Below are 15,704 nucleotides of genomic sequence, written 5' to 3'. Positions count from 1 at the left end.
CAGGCATGAAGGATTAAATTGAAAATTTGCCATTCGACAGCAAGGGCCTCTTCTCGAAGGACACAGACAAGCAATGGAGAAATTGAAAAAGTCTCGATATACCGCTAAGACTTTCGCTCAGTCTCAAGCTTCATCCTTCCAGCACAGGTATCGCCCTAGTTACAAAGAGCGGTACCAGCCCAGACCTTCCCAAGACAGAGGAGATTTCAGACGAGGGTCTCTCTAGGCAGTGCTTTAGATGCCCCTTCTATCAGCACTCGAAGGGCCAACAGAAATTGAAGCCTCAGGACCAATCCAAACAGTCCTTTTAACTGGAAGTATCTATCCCCGTTACCTCAGCCTCTATCAGTCTCGCTCCTTTCCTGGTGTCAAGTGACATCAGACACCTGAGTGTTGTGCATAATGGCCAGTGGCTATGCTATTGAATTTGACTCTCTGCCCGACCATGCTAGCATAAAATATACCCACTCAGCTCCTATCCCTGAAGAAGAGGTTTCTTCGCTGCTCCAAAAAGACACCATAGAACCAGTTCCATCTTCTTCTATGCATTCCAGCTATTATTCCAGATACTTCCAGGTTACTAAACATGATGGTGGGATCCATCCCAACCTGGACTTGAGGGAGTTGAACAAGTTTGTCAGATCTTCCAAATTTTGCATGATCTTCCTACAGTCCATTCTCCCTTTGTTGTGGGAAGAGGAGTGGTTTGTGTCCCTAGACCTAAAGGACGTCTACTTCCACATCTCCATAAGGCCTTGGCATGGCCAGTCCCTATGTTTCTGCCTGGGCACAAGGGCATACCAGTACAAGGTGCTCCTGTTTGTCCTTTGTACTGCACCTAAAGTTCTCACTAAGTGCATGGAGGCTGTCATTGCCTATCTGCGTGTACGGGGCATCTCTGTATTCCCCTCTCCAGATGACTAGGTTATCAAGGCTAGAGAGAAGTCTACCCTGTTGTTCAACCTGCAACTTATACTCTCTCTCTCCTGGAAGGTCAGGCTTTATTCCTTCTTCCCACTCTTTTCATTAATGTCCAGAGTGCTGGGGAAGATACTTCAAAAGCACACATGGTGCATCCTGGTCTGCCCCTGATGGCCCAGGCAACCCTGGTTCCTGGCTATTCTTCAGCTATGCAATGACTCTTACCTTCGCCATCCACCTCAATGGGACCTCCTCACAAGAGACGGGGGTCTGGTCCTACACCATGCCCTTCGGACCCTCTCTCTAACAGCGTGGAAGCTGAACTTCTAGACGATATCCTGTTAGATGAGAGAAAGGCCTCCACAAGACGGGGCTATATGTGTAAATGGAAGCGTTTACCATCCTATGCATCTGCTAAGGGCTTTCGCCCACTCCTGGCTTCAATCCACCAAATACTTCTCTACCTTGCTTTCCTCAAGAGTTTGGGCCTCTCCAACACCTCCCTTCATGTTGCTGCCATTTTGGCTCGCTGCCATCTTGGCTCGCCACCCAGGCTGGGACGGCAAGTAGGTTTTTGTTCACCCTGACTCTAAACATTTTTTTAAAGGAGTTAACAAGCTTTACTCCGCCTGTGTGGGCACCAGTTAAACTTTGGAGTATCTCACTTGTACTGCCCATGCTTACGGAGGCCCCCTTGGAACCCCTGTTGTCAGCCTCCATGAAGCTGCTGTGCCTAAAGACTGCCTTCCTTGTGGCCATCACATCTGCATGACGTGTAAGTGAACTCGTGGCTCTAAGGGCTGATTCCCCATATACTAAATCTTATCTGGACAAGGTGGTCCTGTGTCCGGATCCTGCGTTTTGCCCTAAGATTGTTTCAGACTTTCATCTCAATCAGGACATTGTGTTGCCTGCATTCTTCTTTGACCCATCTGTGCCTCTCAAGAGTTCTTTGCACACCCTAGATGTCCGCAGGTGTCTCCTTTATTTCCTGGATCGCATGAAGGCATTCTAACAAACTGTTCATCTCCTATGCAGAAGCTAGTAAAAGTTTCACCATTTCTAGACAAAAGATTGTCCAGCTGGCTAGTGCAACTGATTTTATTCCATTATAAGAAGCAAGGCGTTCAGCCATCCTCCAAAATTTGGGTGCATTCCATTAGGTCTATGACTACCTCAGCACACATGCACAGCGGGCATTTGTTTGAAGGACATTTGCAGGGCTGCCACTTGGTCCTTGGACCTGCCTTTTGTCTGTCACTACACTGTGGACTTGCATTTTGCTTCAGAGGTCAATTTTGGTTGTGTGGTTTTAAAGAAACTACTGTAACCACTAGCACCCACCTGCTTTTACGGGAGCTAGTCACTCACCCAGTTGTGAGGGACCATGGATCCCTACAGAGATAAATAGGTTGCTTACCTGTAAAGATCTATGTGGGGATCCATGGTCACTCACAACACCCATGCAGCCCTCTGCTAGCTTGACATGAACTGTTTTACTTACCTGTGCTGTTGTGGCTTGTCTGCTTTCTTCTCTGTCTCTCAATGTCATCAGTCCCTTTGCAGAGGCCGATTCAGGAACCAAAGAGGGAGGCACTCTACAGCTGGCTTTGTAGGCTCCGATATTACTACACCTTAAAGGGCCGGAGAGCTCCTAAATGGAGCTATAGATTCTTCCGTGGGCCTCCTGCACAGGCGCAGAAGTCCCAGTTGTGAGTGACCATGGATCCACACAGAGACCATAAGTTGCAGGTAAGCAACCTGGTTTTTGTAAAGGAGTTTGGGGAGTGGGGGGTGGTATTAGCCTGCCATTAATACTGATGAGGGATGGGGGTGCCGATTTATAGATTGAAGGGGGAAACAGAACTCCTAGCACCGTCCCTGGCTGTGGCTTAACAGGGGCTGGGAGAGAAGGGGGAATGTGTGGGCTCAGTAGGCTTCAGGTAGTGTTTGTGACTAAAGAAACCATGATTTGTTCTGTTGTCTGTATCAGCCCAATGTGTATGTTAAATATGATGATGTATTTCCCATTACAAAGCTGAATTGATCCTTAAAAAGGAGTATTATGGTATCTTTTGCTATTATAAGAAAATGATACTGTGATTAATTTCTTATTGTGTTTCACCATAGCAAACTGCAGTCAGTGGCTGATGTCCTCATGAAGCAAGCATGCTTTGAGCCCCCCCCCCCCCCCCCGTACTGCAGAGGCACCCCAGGAGCTCTTTTGGAACTCCCCTTCCCCCCCTGTACATACAGTTGCACCAGAGCCATTAGATCTCCAAGCGCTGCTCGCACTCCAGAAGGGCTCTGCACGAACATGTTGCGATGTGTTTTTGATCTTGCAGAGCCCATCTGGAGTGCTTGTTGTGCTGGGAAGTCGACAAGGGGAAAGGAGGAGTTGTGTGAGGGCTCCCATTGCACCCCCGCAGTCCCTCGAAGCATGCATCCTTCATTAGAATGTCAGCCAATTGGACTCGTCATTCAGTACAAAAAGAATATAACTACAAAGGCTATGTTAAGCATACTTCTTGGAAATAAATTTTGCCAGAAGCAAAACTCTGCCGTTTGGGGAGATTCACCTAGAAGGAGAATATGGTCGGGTTCTTTAAGAAAAAATGTATGCTGTTTAAAAATGACGACTGTGCTATGGCTTCTTGAATCTGCTACTTGCTCTGGCAGTCTTTTACTAGCTACCTCCATAATGCTTCTTCAGATTTCCTTGTACAGCTTAATGTACCAGCAGTAATAATGTTCCAGCAGCTACTTAAGTCAGTTTGAAAATCTGGAATATCTTTCCTCTGAGCAAAAGGTTGCTATGCAGTCATTGACTTGAACCAATACATGATGAAAAGTATTTAACTTTATTAATGTATTTGGCCCTGATTTTGTGTTGGCATTTAATGTCTAAGTCAGGGCGTAGCAAGGTTGGAGTGGGCCCAGAGACAAGATTTTAAAATCCGCGCCCCCCCCCCCCCGCCGCCACTGAAGCTCAGCTCATGAAGTAAAGAGATCTTAAATGAGGCTGAATAGTGGTAAAAAAAAAGCATAGTAAAAATTTGATAGATAGATATAAAACACCTATGTGCCACAATAGAACATCATCCTAAATTAGAAGCCCGGATGGGTGCGCGGCTGGGGGAGTCAGTCATGTGACTTGCCTCTGGGGGGGGGCCAAGGCACTGGGCCCCCAGACAGCTGTCTCCCCTTGCCCTATTATAGTTACGCCCCTCAAAGTATGGTATGATTTGGATCCAAAGATCCTCCTATGTGAACAGAAGGCATGTGCACAGGATATATCTGCCTATTTCCATCTTGTCCTATCTTCTGTGCATCTGCAGGTCCTGGAAAAGCCACTCTGGAGGGTCTCCCAACTCTCTAGAGCCAGTCTTCAGGGGCTGCAGATGGAGGACTGGTGCAAATAGGCAATCCTCACACCAGCTGCCTAAGTACAAGTGTTTTATACTTATGCAGCAGGATCTTTGGATCCGAGCCTCTGAACAGTAGTGTTTCTGAAGTCTAAACAGCAGGAGGAGCTCCTACATCAATCTGTTGTCTTTCTGTGAGGCTCTTTTTTTGCAAAATTTTTTCTTTTGGGGAGAAAAAATTAGCTCTTAGGTCAGACAGTAGCAATATAGTTTGCATTTTATGCTTAGAAATGTATTTTTTTTAATTAAGTAGTACTTTCTGTCCTTTAACATTTGTGTTGGCTGGTTATTTTTTTAATCTTAATTCACACAAAATAGGCACATCCATGCACATTTTAACAGATGTAAAATGCAGAAGTCTGAAATATGTATGCTTCCATGTCTTGAGGGTTTTTAAAGTCGAAAGATGGGTACAAATGGCTTATACAAAATGTATTTTTTTAAAAATGACAAAGTATTTAGGAGAGAGAATTTTTGCAACACAAAGATGATAAACAACTGCCGGATCATCCACCAACCATAAACAAGTCATAACTTGTCTCATGTTTACATATAATAAAATATACACACAGTCTTCTTACATTTAAGTGTAGAGCTGCACAATTTTGGCCCTCCAGCTGTTGTTGGACTGCTACTCCCATCACCACCATTGGCCGCTGTGGCTAGGGAAGAAGGGACTTGTAGTCCAACAATAGCTGGAGGGCCAAAGTTGTGCAGCTCTGTTGTTAGAAATATATATTAGAAATAACTGTAGTATATTATTTCTCAGTTAGTCATAGCTGCCACGGAATCCGCATTTTAGCAACTAAGTCTGCAATTCAGTGAATATTTACTTGAAAGTAAGCCCCGCCGAACTCTCTTCTGAGATGACATGCATAGGATTGGGATGAACTTAATCTTGCTAACATTTTCCCTTAAGTAATAAATTATGCCACGGAGAAAAGTTGGGTTTTAGTACTGCAATCCTAAACAGAAGAGAGCCAGTGTTGTGTAGTTGTTATGGTGTTGGCCTCGAACCAAGGAGATCTGCATTTCCAATGTTCAAAATGTCAATTCATCCATAAAGCTCCGTGGGTGGTCTTGGGACAGGCAATATCTCTTATTCTAACCTATCTCTTGGTATCATTGTGATGAAATGGACTAACCCCATATACATAGCTCTTTCCTCCTTGGAAAAAGGCTAGGATACAAAATGTGATAAATGAGTAAAGAGTATCAAAATCTAGTTGACTGGCATGGGAAAGATGTTCTTTGACTGGCAATCTTGTACAGGTGAAACTCGGAAAATTAGAATATCGTGCAAAAGTCCATTAATTTCAGTAATGCAAATTAAAAGGTGAAACTGATATATGAGACAGACGCATTACATGCAAAGCGAGATAAGTCAAGCCTTAATTTGTTATAATTGTGATGATCATGGCGTACAGCTCATGAAAACCCCAAATCCACAATCTCAGAAAATTAGAATATTACATGGAACCAAGAAGACAAGGATTGAAGAATAGAACACTATCGGACCTCTGAAAAGTATAAGCATGCATATGTATTCAGTACTTGGTTTGGGCCCCTTTTGCAGCAATTACTGCCTCAATGCGGCGTGGCATGGATGCTATCAGCCTGTGGCACTGATGAGGTATTATGGAAGACCAGGATGCTTCATTAGCGGCCTTCAGCAATTCTGCATTGTTTGGTCTCATGTCTCTCATCCTTCTCTTGGCAATGCCCCATAGATTCTCTATGGGGTCAGGTCAGGCGAGTTTGCTGGCCAATCAAGCACAGTATACTGTATACTTTTCAGAGGTCCGATATTGTTCTATTCTACAATCCTTGTCTTCTTGGTTCCATGTAATATTCTAATTTTCTGAGATTGTGGATTTGGGGGTTTTCATGAGCTGTACGCCATGATCATCACAATTATAACAAATTAAGGCTTGACTTATCTCGCTTTGCATGTAATGCGTCTGTCTCATATATCAGTTTCACCTTTTAATTTGCATTACTGAAATTAATGGACTTTTGCATGATATTCTAATTTTCCGAGTTTCACCTGTATATCTAAAATGAGTCTTTTTTCTAGCTTAATGTTTTCCAGTATTTTGGTTGTTTAAAACAAAATAGCAAAACACTGAATGCTGAAAGAAAAAGGGAAAAAAAGCCCAGTACTTTGTTCCATTATAAGTAATAAACATATATTTCTACATTTTATTGACAACACAATGCTGTCTCCTTTCTCTTATACCAGGGGCATACCAAGGTTGTAGTGGGCCAGGAGACGAGATTTTAAATTGGGCCCTCGCTGCTGTGTGTGTGCGCGCGTGCACACACACCACAATATATAGTGCACTCACATCCCCAATATGAATATGGTGAATATTTATATAGTTATATTTATAACTATAAATATATGGTTATAAACATAACTATATTTATATAGTTATATAGTTCACTGCCAGAACTATGATCTCAGGGGAAACACTGTCGAACTAATGGTGAAGTTCCAAATTTGTTTCTGGTTGATCATGCAGCCTTGTTCAATCAATCGATCGAGCTGCTAATACATATCCCCTCAATGGCTCCTGCCATTGAGTCTTCCCCAAGCAGCAGGGTTTTTGGGGTGGGTGGGGTTCCAGCTGCTATAGGCTATCAAGGTTACTCCCTTGGAGACAGGGAAAGAAATGTCAAGGAGGGCTTCACAGACTGATCCCAATATCTTGGGGTAATGGAGGGGAGCGACCGTGGATGACAGCAAAAGCAGCAGCTGCTGCTCCTGCTCTACAAGAGTCGGTGCCGTCCACTTGGGCAGAGCAGCAGCAGGCCACAATAACTTGAAAAATTTCCAACCCGCACGCACTTTCCAAGCTTTCAGACCCGCCTCCTCTCTCTCCCTTCCTCCCGCCAGCCAGCCTACGGGATGCAGAGGAGCTTTGTAAACTACATCTGCTGCCATGCTGTGCAGCTGACAGGACAGACACTGAGCATGCCTGGAGCTTTTTGAGGCATCCTGGGCAATGTAGTGTGCGCTGCTTGCTCGCTTGCTTGCCGGTGTGGAGTTAGATTTGGAGGGCTAAGATTCCTCACCGGCTGGCTGCTTCTTGCCCCAGTGCGCAATGGAGCTAGGCGCCGCCGCCGCCGGAGGGGCCCTCAGAGGCTGTGGGGCCAGGAGACATTGTCTTATTAACAGCACACCCCTGTCTTATACATTGTGGTTAAAGAATGCTACAATAAATCTTGTTAAGTGGATAATTTGTAATAGTCTCTGTTCTGAATAGCTAAGTGCTATATAGAGTAACACTAATGCTTTCTCGTAATAGCTTGGTCTATCAAAAGCATTTTGAATAAAAGAGAGGAAGTGATGATCTCTAACACAGCCTTAGCATCTTTACAAATGTGCTTTTAATGGAAACGTTTTTAGATGCCTGCATTTTATTTAGTCAATGAAGCCATGTAGATTTAGGAATTATAATGACAAACTACATCTATCGCTGTTTATTGCAATCTTTACTGTTTGAATTGTGCTGTTCGTGAAGAATAATGAGCAAACCTTATTGTACCATTTAACCTTGTTTAGAGCAGCTGGTTTGGTCTCTTGCCTTTTATAGTACTGGTGAATCAAATGCTGTATGATTGAGGTATTTGGATTTCCCCTTACAGCTCGTCCTTTTAATGCAAAACAGAATTTCAGATCAAATAAACTGATGTCCTCTTTGATTAATCATTTTTTTTATTAGTACTTGCTTTGTACTTTTTCATAATAAAAACTCCATTCACCTTCTTATGTACTGTATTATGGGAAAGAAACTTTTTTTATTGTAATGCTGATCTTGATATAATGTGCAAAGTTTTTGCCCATGGAAAGCAGAGACTTGGAAGAATCTGGTGTATGAAATTTGTTAATATATATAGCTATCAGCAATGAAACTGTCAACCACTGGAAAGTGGCATGCTGTATCCTGTGTGCTGTTCTTCATACTGGAACAAAGAAATTGCCTGACAATCAGCTATTGCTTGATGATAAAAATGTTCTGATCTTTTTTTTTTAATGCTTAGATGATTAGCTGATGGTTGAATCTCTTTCCCTTGGTTCACTGTTTGTTGCTCTTGCCAATGGTTTATTACTACAACCTATCATTTATTGAATATTAGCAGCATAGAAATGAGAGAATTATGCTATATTCAGCTGTTAGCACAGGCATGTGAAGAGAAAAGGCAGGTGAGGATCATGAATGACAAATGAATTGTATGTTCAGGGTGTATCAGGAACCTGTTTGTTGAAGAATCTACCGGTTGGGCCAATTCAGACATAATACCAAACCGTGGGCAAGGGTACCTGAGGTTAAGCATTGAAGCTGAGATTTGCACTGCACACAGTCCAGTGTGAGGTTTCATTACCTCCACCCTCTGCCTAGAGTTGTCCTTTCCTTTTCCTAGACCTCCTAGGCTCAATCACAGCATTCATAGTGCTGCTTGCATTGCCATACTGTGGGCATGGCATCAGCATGTCACTCACTTAACAACCATTGACTACGATGTGATCAGGGGTGTGCACATCACACTCATGTCTTCTTGTCATCTGGCAGCCATCTTTGATAGGGCAAAGACAAATTAACCCTTTCCTCTCAACCATCACACAGTTCCACTCTAAGGATGTCACTGTTTCCCCTGTGTATGAAGCTGTAAACTGAAAGGGCACACAAGGTGTGAGGAACAGGCTGACCCCACCCCCCAAAAAGTGGTTAAAAAACAGAACCCAGATAAATATGAAGAAAGCCTCATATGCATTTGTTCTGGGGTTGTTTGGAATCCAATATGTAGACAAGTGTGTATGTTTTGGTGCTGATTATTTACGTATTTATTCATGTATTCGATTTCTATACTGCCCTTCCAAAAATGGTTCAGGGCAGTTTACACATAGAAATAATAAATAAATATAAGATGGAACCCTGTCCCCAAAGGGCTCACAATCTAAAATGAATCACAAGATAGACACCAGCAACAGTCACTGGAGGTACTGTGCTGGAGGTGGATAGGGCCAGTTATTTTCCCCCTGCTAAATAAAGAGAATCACCACGTTAAAAGGTGCCTCTTTGCCAAGTTAGTAGGAGCAAGTGGTATATATATACTAAAAATAAAGACCGAAGTGGTTGGATAAGAAATATGTCTGCTGCTGTTTCCATCTCTATGTGCGAGGTAATCATACAAGGGTGTTGTTGAATAAGGTGCCAAGGAAGCATAGTTCTTATGATCCTCCCCCCCTCCCCCCCGTTGCTCTTATGCCAATTTCAGGTTCTTTGTCTTTAAATGAGGAAAATCTAGGAACACAGCATGCCTGTTGCCAGGCAGTGAAAGAAGGTGAGGTGATGAGCTGCTAGGCAGCAGAAGGTGTTAACTCCAAGAAACAGTCGGCAAGAGACACAGGCTGCCTAGAGCTGACACATTTCTGAGCTGCTCTGAGCTTCCCTCTCTCTGGAGCTTCAGCATGTACCTCAGGATACAGCAAGTATGGAATTCATACAACACAATAGGGCCAGCAAATCCGCAGTTGCAGCAACCTAAGAAACTTGAAACTGGGAATTCAAATCAATGATCCGAGAGCAGTGATTGGGAAGAAATTCAGACAGTAAGAAGCACCAACCTCAGATATACTTTGGCGTTATGTCTAAATTTGTCCATTCTCTTCATTGTCTGGTGCATCACGTAGTTTCTGAGAATTGTTTGCACAGAAGCTAGAGGAAGGATAGTATTTCTAATTAGAGAAGAAATAAAGGACCACACTCCATCATACAGTTATGCCTTCTTAAATCTCATCGAACTCACTGAAAATAAAGCACATCTGACTGCTAAATGATTGCTATGTGTGGAAAAACAGTTATGAAAGAGGTTTTTGTCCCCCAGAGATTTTGAGATCTGTACTCCTGGACCCAAGTCAGACTTAAACTGTGATTTATCCTTATGTGCACAAACTGTGGCAGTCTTCAGGTTCATGTACTCCTTTCCCTTCTTTCTTCCTTTGCACAGGAGGAGAGGAAATTTGAAGCTTCCATTTACAGTGTGTGGCTGATTGCTGTTTCCTGTTTCTTTTGAATACAGGAAGCTGTGGTTTATATGTCATAGTTAAACTAGGATATCAAACCATGGTTTGGTTCCAGTTTGGTATCTTGGTATGTTAACTAACTATGTTTTGCGCAGACCATATTCCTTACCACGAAGCTGCAGTTTGTTACAAACTATGAACGGAATGATGTTGCTTGTAATATATCCTTTGGGGGTGCTGACTTCGCTTCGGTGGATGGGCATTTTCCCAATATCTTTCATAAGTTTTGGTTTTCATATGTTGCTGAGTTCTTCCTATAAATCTGCAAATTTGGTAAAAAGTTGCAGAATGCAAAGCAAGGGAATTTCAGGCTTGAAAATTCAAGCCCTGTGAGTCTGGAACTAGTTGTTACTGCTCATAGGGCTGCCACTAAAAACAACCTCTCTTCTCGCTTAACAATATACTTATGCGGAATAGGATAATTATTCCACCTTAGGATGGAACTACATGTTATGAGCCTCTGCCAAGACCAGCAGTTTCATGTCTTGCCTCCCCCTCTCCATAGTAATGTCTAGTAATAGAAGATGTACAGTATGATGTAATGTCTCCATACTCGCTTCACTGCTTCTTTGAGAGCAGCCAGTGATATGAGGCAAGGAAGCTCAGAGTGTGGAGGTGTCTCTTAATGTGTTTATTACTAGATATTACTGAAAAAGCAGAGAAACAAGACCTGGGGCTCCTTTTGTGGGCCACAGCCATTAGGGATGTGCCAAAATGTGATTCGGAAGCAGAATCGTTGTGCACTTACACCAGACCATGCAAATGGCCAGTTCGCATGCGCAGAGACCATGTGTGTGCCAGTGTCGGGCACAGGCTCAGTTAATCTTAGAGGGAGCTCTCTTCTGCTTTAAAGGGGCTGGGGACGCCCTCATTTTTAAAGGGAGGTGCCCCGGGATTCCGCTTCCATATCGCATTTCGGCACATCCCCAACAGGCATGCAATTCCCATACTGTCTTGTTCTTTGCCTTGCTGTCAAATGTGAGCAATTGCACACATATTATGATGTTTAATTCATTTTATATGAACTGGATATTATGACATATCTAAATTGAGACAACATTGTAGCTTTTTGTAAAACAGTGCTTTTCTTTTGTTTGTTTTAGGTATAATATTGAACCCAACCTATATCGTCCCTTTTTCTCTCTTGGAGCTTGCATGGAAGGTCTGAACATCTTGTTCAGTAAACTCTTAGGAATCTCCCTTTATGCCGAGCAGCCTGAGCAGGGAGAAGTGTGGTGTGAGGATATTCGCAAGCTGGTAAGAATTACTAAATGTCAGTGAGCTCTTATAAAAGTAATCAAGATATCCAGTAAACCTATTGCACATATGAGCAATGAATAAGATGCTCAGAAAGGAAGCGGGCTTCTGAAGCAACTCCTCTGATGCTTATTTATAGTACTGGTGGTACTAGAATTAAATTCCTGAAATGTCTTTGTTAGTGTTAACAATGATTGTATAGAGCATTTTTAATGCACAAAGGCTTCATAAGCTTTGTTTTCTTTGTACCCCAGTTAGTGCTTTAAGTATAATTTATCTTGTTCTCATTTTAAAGAGAAGAAATGTGTCAGGCACGGGACCAGAAAGGTCCAGTTTATTTTTTGCACAAGTGGCAGGCAGAAGATCAGTAGCTGAGCAGAATGGAGAGAGAACCTGGTGACCTCCTACAGTACTATTACTCAGATCAAGCGAATGCAGCAGATCTGAGAGCTTTATATTGGACAGTGGCACAGGATTGGTGCTCGGGTATCACTTGATTCTCTGGCCCAGGGGAATTGCAGGATGTTGTGTTTGAGTTTTCCAGCTTGAACTGCATGCAGTTTCATCCTCCATAGTTTCTGTCCAAAAGGAAATGAGAAAAATTATAGACCTGGGACCATTGAATAGGGGTTCACTCCTGATACTGTTCTATTTGCTTTCTTGCATTTGTTTTTTTTAAAAATATGATTAGGAAAAGAACTTGAACACTTGTACAGTTTTCTGTGGGGCTGACTTTGAACAATGTTTTTGCAAACTAGTTAGTGCAACATGCTTCAGCCAGAATCATGTCTGATGCATGCTTTTTAGAGTACACTACTCTTTTTGGTGTTTCTCTCTCTCGGCGTATGTAAGGAAAGTCTGAACATCTTGTTCAATTAGTTCTTAGGAATCTCTCTTTATGCTGAGCAGTCTGAGAAGGGAGTGGCGTGGTGTGAGGATCTGTACTGGCTTCAGTCCCATTTTCATAATCAGCCTTGTTTGCAAACTCTGGTTAGAACAAGCTTGGATTTGCTGGGTTTGGGATGTCACAGCAATGCCTGCTTGTCCTAAACCAGGAACAGAAGTTTACTATGTATAATTATATTTTGTAGATGGAATTTGTATCCTGGTTTTCTCTCCTCTGTATGACACCCAAAGTGGTATTTTAACGTGGAAGTAGGGAAATATGACATTAAAACCAGTCTGGAATCTATGACATTTAGTTAAATACTTGTTTAAAGTCAGGTTTCCAGGTCCAAGTGCACATAGGTTCTCACATCTTTTATTCCATCTCCTAATGCTCTCTCTCTCTCTTTCTCTCTCGGATAACCATTCTCCATTTCACTTCTCTTTCAAAGTCCAAGCACCAATAGGAGCTGTCACTCATCAAACCTCTGCATGGTGGATTCCTGGCTAATCTTTCATAATTGCTTCCTACTTGATCTACGCCCACTATGCTTAATTGTGATATACACTTTGAAGCAGATTTAACATGTCAAACATTGCTCAAAAGGTGTTGATTATTCATGTACTACTTCATGAATCATCCATTTGGATAAGCTGCAGAAACAGTGCACTGGAAAGTATAGTTCTTCTACCTGGTCTCTATCTTTTACACAAATGGGCTATGCGCCTGTGCAGAGACCTCATCGGAACCTAACAAGCTCAATTCTCCTGCTTTGGGCAGGAATCCCGCCCCAGCTGCTATATGCAGCTGCGCCACTCCTCATCCCCTTAGTCAAGGAGTCCAGCTTCGGTAGACCCCATGGGGAGGATGGGAGGGTGTGTAAAAGAGGCCACTGGAAGAACCAAAGTTACAGGTAAGCAACCTGTAGTTCTTTGACATGGTCTCTGCCTTTTACACAAATGGGTGCATAAAAAGCTAGCACCCAAAGAGGAGGGAAGAAACAGAAGCAATATATAATCTGCCAGAATTATTTATTTCAGAAACAAGTACATCAACTGAAAACTGACTGCAAGACACTCCTGCCAAATACAGCATAATTCCGTGTCCTGGCATCAGTAGCATAATGACGGATAAATGAGTGGGGTGAAGCCCAGGTAGCTGCTTGACAGATAGCATCCAATGGGACCCGCATGATCCCAAAGGTGACAGAGGCCGCTACGGACCTAACTGAGTGTGCCTTAACGGTTGCAGGCAACTGCTTATGAGCCAAGTGATAGCAAAGTTCAATTGTGGAAACTATCCATCTAGATGTGGATTGGTCCGAAACTTGGAGACCTTTATGTGGCCCATCATAAAGAACAAACAGGGAAGGAGTTTCCTCCACTAAGTGGACCTCTGAACATAGAAGGATAACGCCCTTCTAATGTCCAAATGATGCAACCTTTGCTCCGTGTCCGAGGAAGGGTTCTGGAAAAACACAGGTAAAGTGAGTGGTGATGAACGGTGAAACATAGAGACCACGTTGGGAAGGAATTGGACATCTGGCCTGAGCTCAACCTTGTCCTTGTGGAACTGAAGGTATGGTTGATCAATCCTCTCAGGGCCTGCAACTCACTCGCCCTCCTAACGGAGGTAACAGCCACCAGAAAGGTGACCTTCCATGTCAGGAGATGAGGCTCAATTGAAGCCAAAGGCTCAAAGGGGGGCTGTAGCAGACCAGCCAAAACCACAGACCGATCCCAGGCTGGTGACATGACAGGATCGTCCGGAAAAACATGGGACAAATCCTTCAGGAAACTCTTAACCACTGGGTTGTTAAACCATGAAGACCGGGTTGGGGAATGTGTCACAATGGCAGCCAAATGTACCTTAAGGGATGAGAGCTTTAAACCAGACTCCTTAAGGGACAGCAGATATATACATATATTTTGTACAGAAGGATTGAACGCATCAAACCCATGCAAAGAAGCAAACGAACAGAAATGAATTCACTTGTGATCATAGGACTTCCACATGGACTGCTTTCTGGCTGCGACCAAAACTTCCTTGAGTCTCAGTGGGAAGTCAGCAGGACCTTCCAGGCCATCAGATGAAGGGGCCAAACATCCGGGTAGAGCATCAGTCCCCACTCCTGTGACAGCAGGTCCAGACAGGCAGGAAGGTGCAACCAATCCACTGCCAGCCATTTCAGGGCTGGAAACCAGGGCCTCCTGGGCCACTATGGGGCTATGAAGATGGCCCTGGCCCAATCCACCCTCAGTTTGTGCAGCACCCTCAGAATGAGAGGAAATGGGGGAAACACATACAGTGGAGGGTCCGTAGACTAAGGCATTACCTAGAGAGCCCTCGCCTTCCCCATCCCCTGGGGCAATAGAGGGCATATTGAGCATTGTCCCGGGAAGCAAAAAGGTCTAGTGTTGGGACTCCCCATTTTACAAATATGTCTCTGAGAACACGTCGGTCCAAGGCCCACTCGTGGTAGACCACTGTCATCCTGCTCAAGGTGTCTGCCTGGACATTCAGGGAACCTTTTCTATAGACTGCATGAGGTGACACCTCATGTCCTATGCAGCAATGCCAAAGGTCCAGAGACAGGAACAGAAGGCTCCTTGAAGACGTGCCACCCTGTCAATTGACGTACACCTTGCCATCGTATTGTCCATTTGGATTATCTCCGAGCAACCCACAATCAATGGCAAGAACCCCTTGAGAGCATTGAAAATGGCCAATAACTCCAAATAGTTGATGTGCTGAGTCCTCTCCCTGGGAGACCAATGTCCACTCAGGCAAAACCCTTCCAGGTGTGCCCCCCAACCATCACCTTGGCCGCGTACTCTGAGTGCCTAGCCGAGTAGAGCTCCTGTTTGGCTACCTGAATAGCCTCATGGAGGAACGCCTTAGCCAGATCCCGTTTGTCCTGTGGCAGAAGGTCCAAAAATGGGCCCCCTTTTCCCCACAGAAAGTGGTTATAGCGGGCGTTATAGGCTTGATAGTTGGCCACCGTTAAGTAGAGAGCTGAGGCCGAGTAAAGCCTTCTTCCGAAGGAGTCCAATTTTCTGCCCTCTTTGTCACTTGGTGCTGACTGGCTGTGACCCTGGTCCTTTGTAGAGACGCCTCTACGACG

The 15,704-nt window shown here is 43.9% G+C and overlaps 1 protein-coding gene across 1 annotated transcript in view; it reads left to right on the top strand.

Annotated features, from left to right (window-relative positions):
* Positions 1–15,704, top strand: part of MIPEP (mitochondrial intermediate peptidase) — a 110,384-nt gene that overhangs the window by 26,401 nt on the left and 68,279 nt on the right. The window contains exon 11 of the mRNA XM_053312457.1: positions 11,541–11,694. Within this exon, the coding sequence (XP_053168432.1) occupies positions 11,541–11,694 (154 nt within the window). The remainder of the gene's footprint in view (positions 1–11,540; positions 11,695–15,704) is intronic.

This window comes from Hemicordylus capensis, chromosome 3 (assembly GCF_027244095.1).
Source record: "Hemicordylus capensis ecotype Gifberg chromosome 3, rHemCap1.1.pri, whole genome shotgun sequence".
In the NCBI taxonomy this organism is placed as follows: domain Eukaryota; kingdom Metazoa; phylum Chordata; class Lepidosauria; order Squamata; family Cordylidae; genus Hemicordylus; species Hemicordylus capensis.
This window is presented reverse-complemented; position numbering and strand designations above follow the sequence as displayed.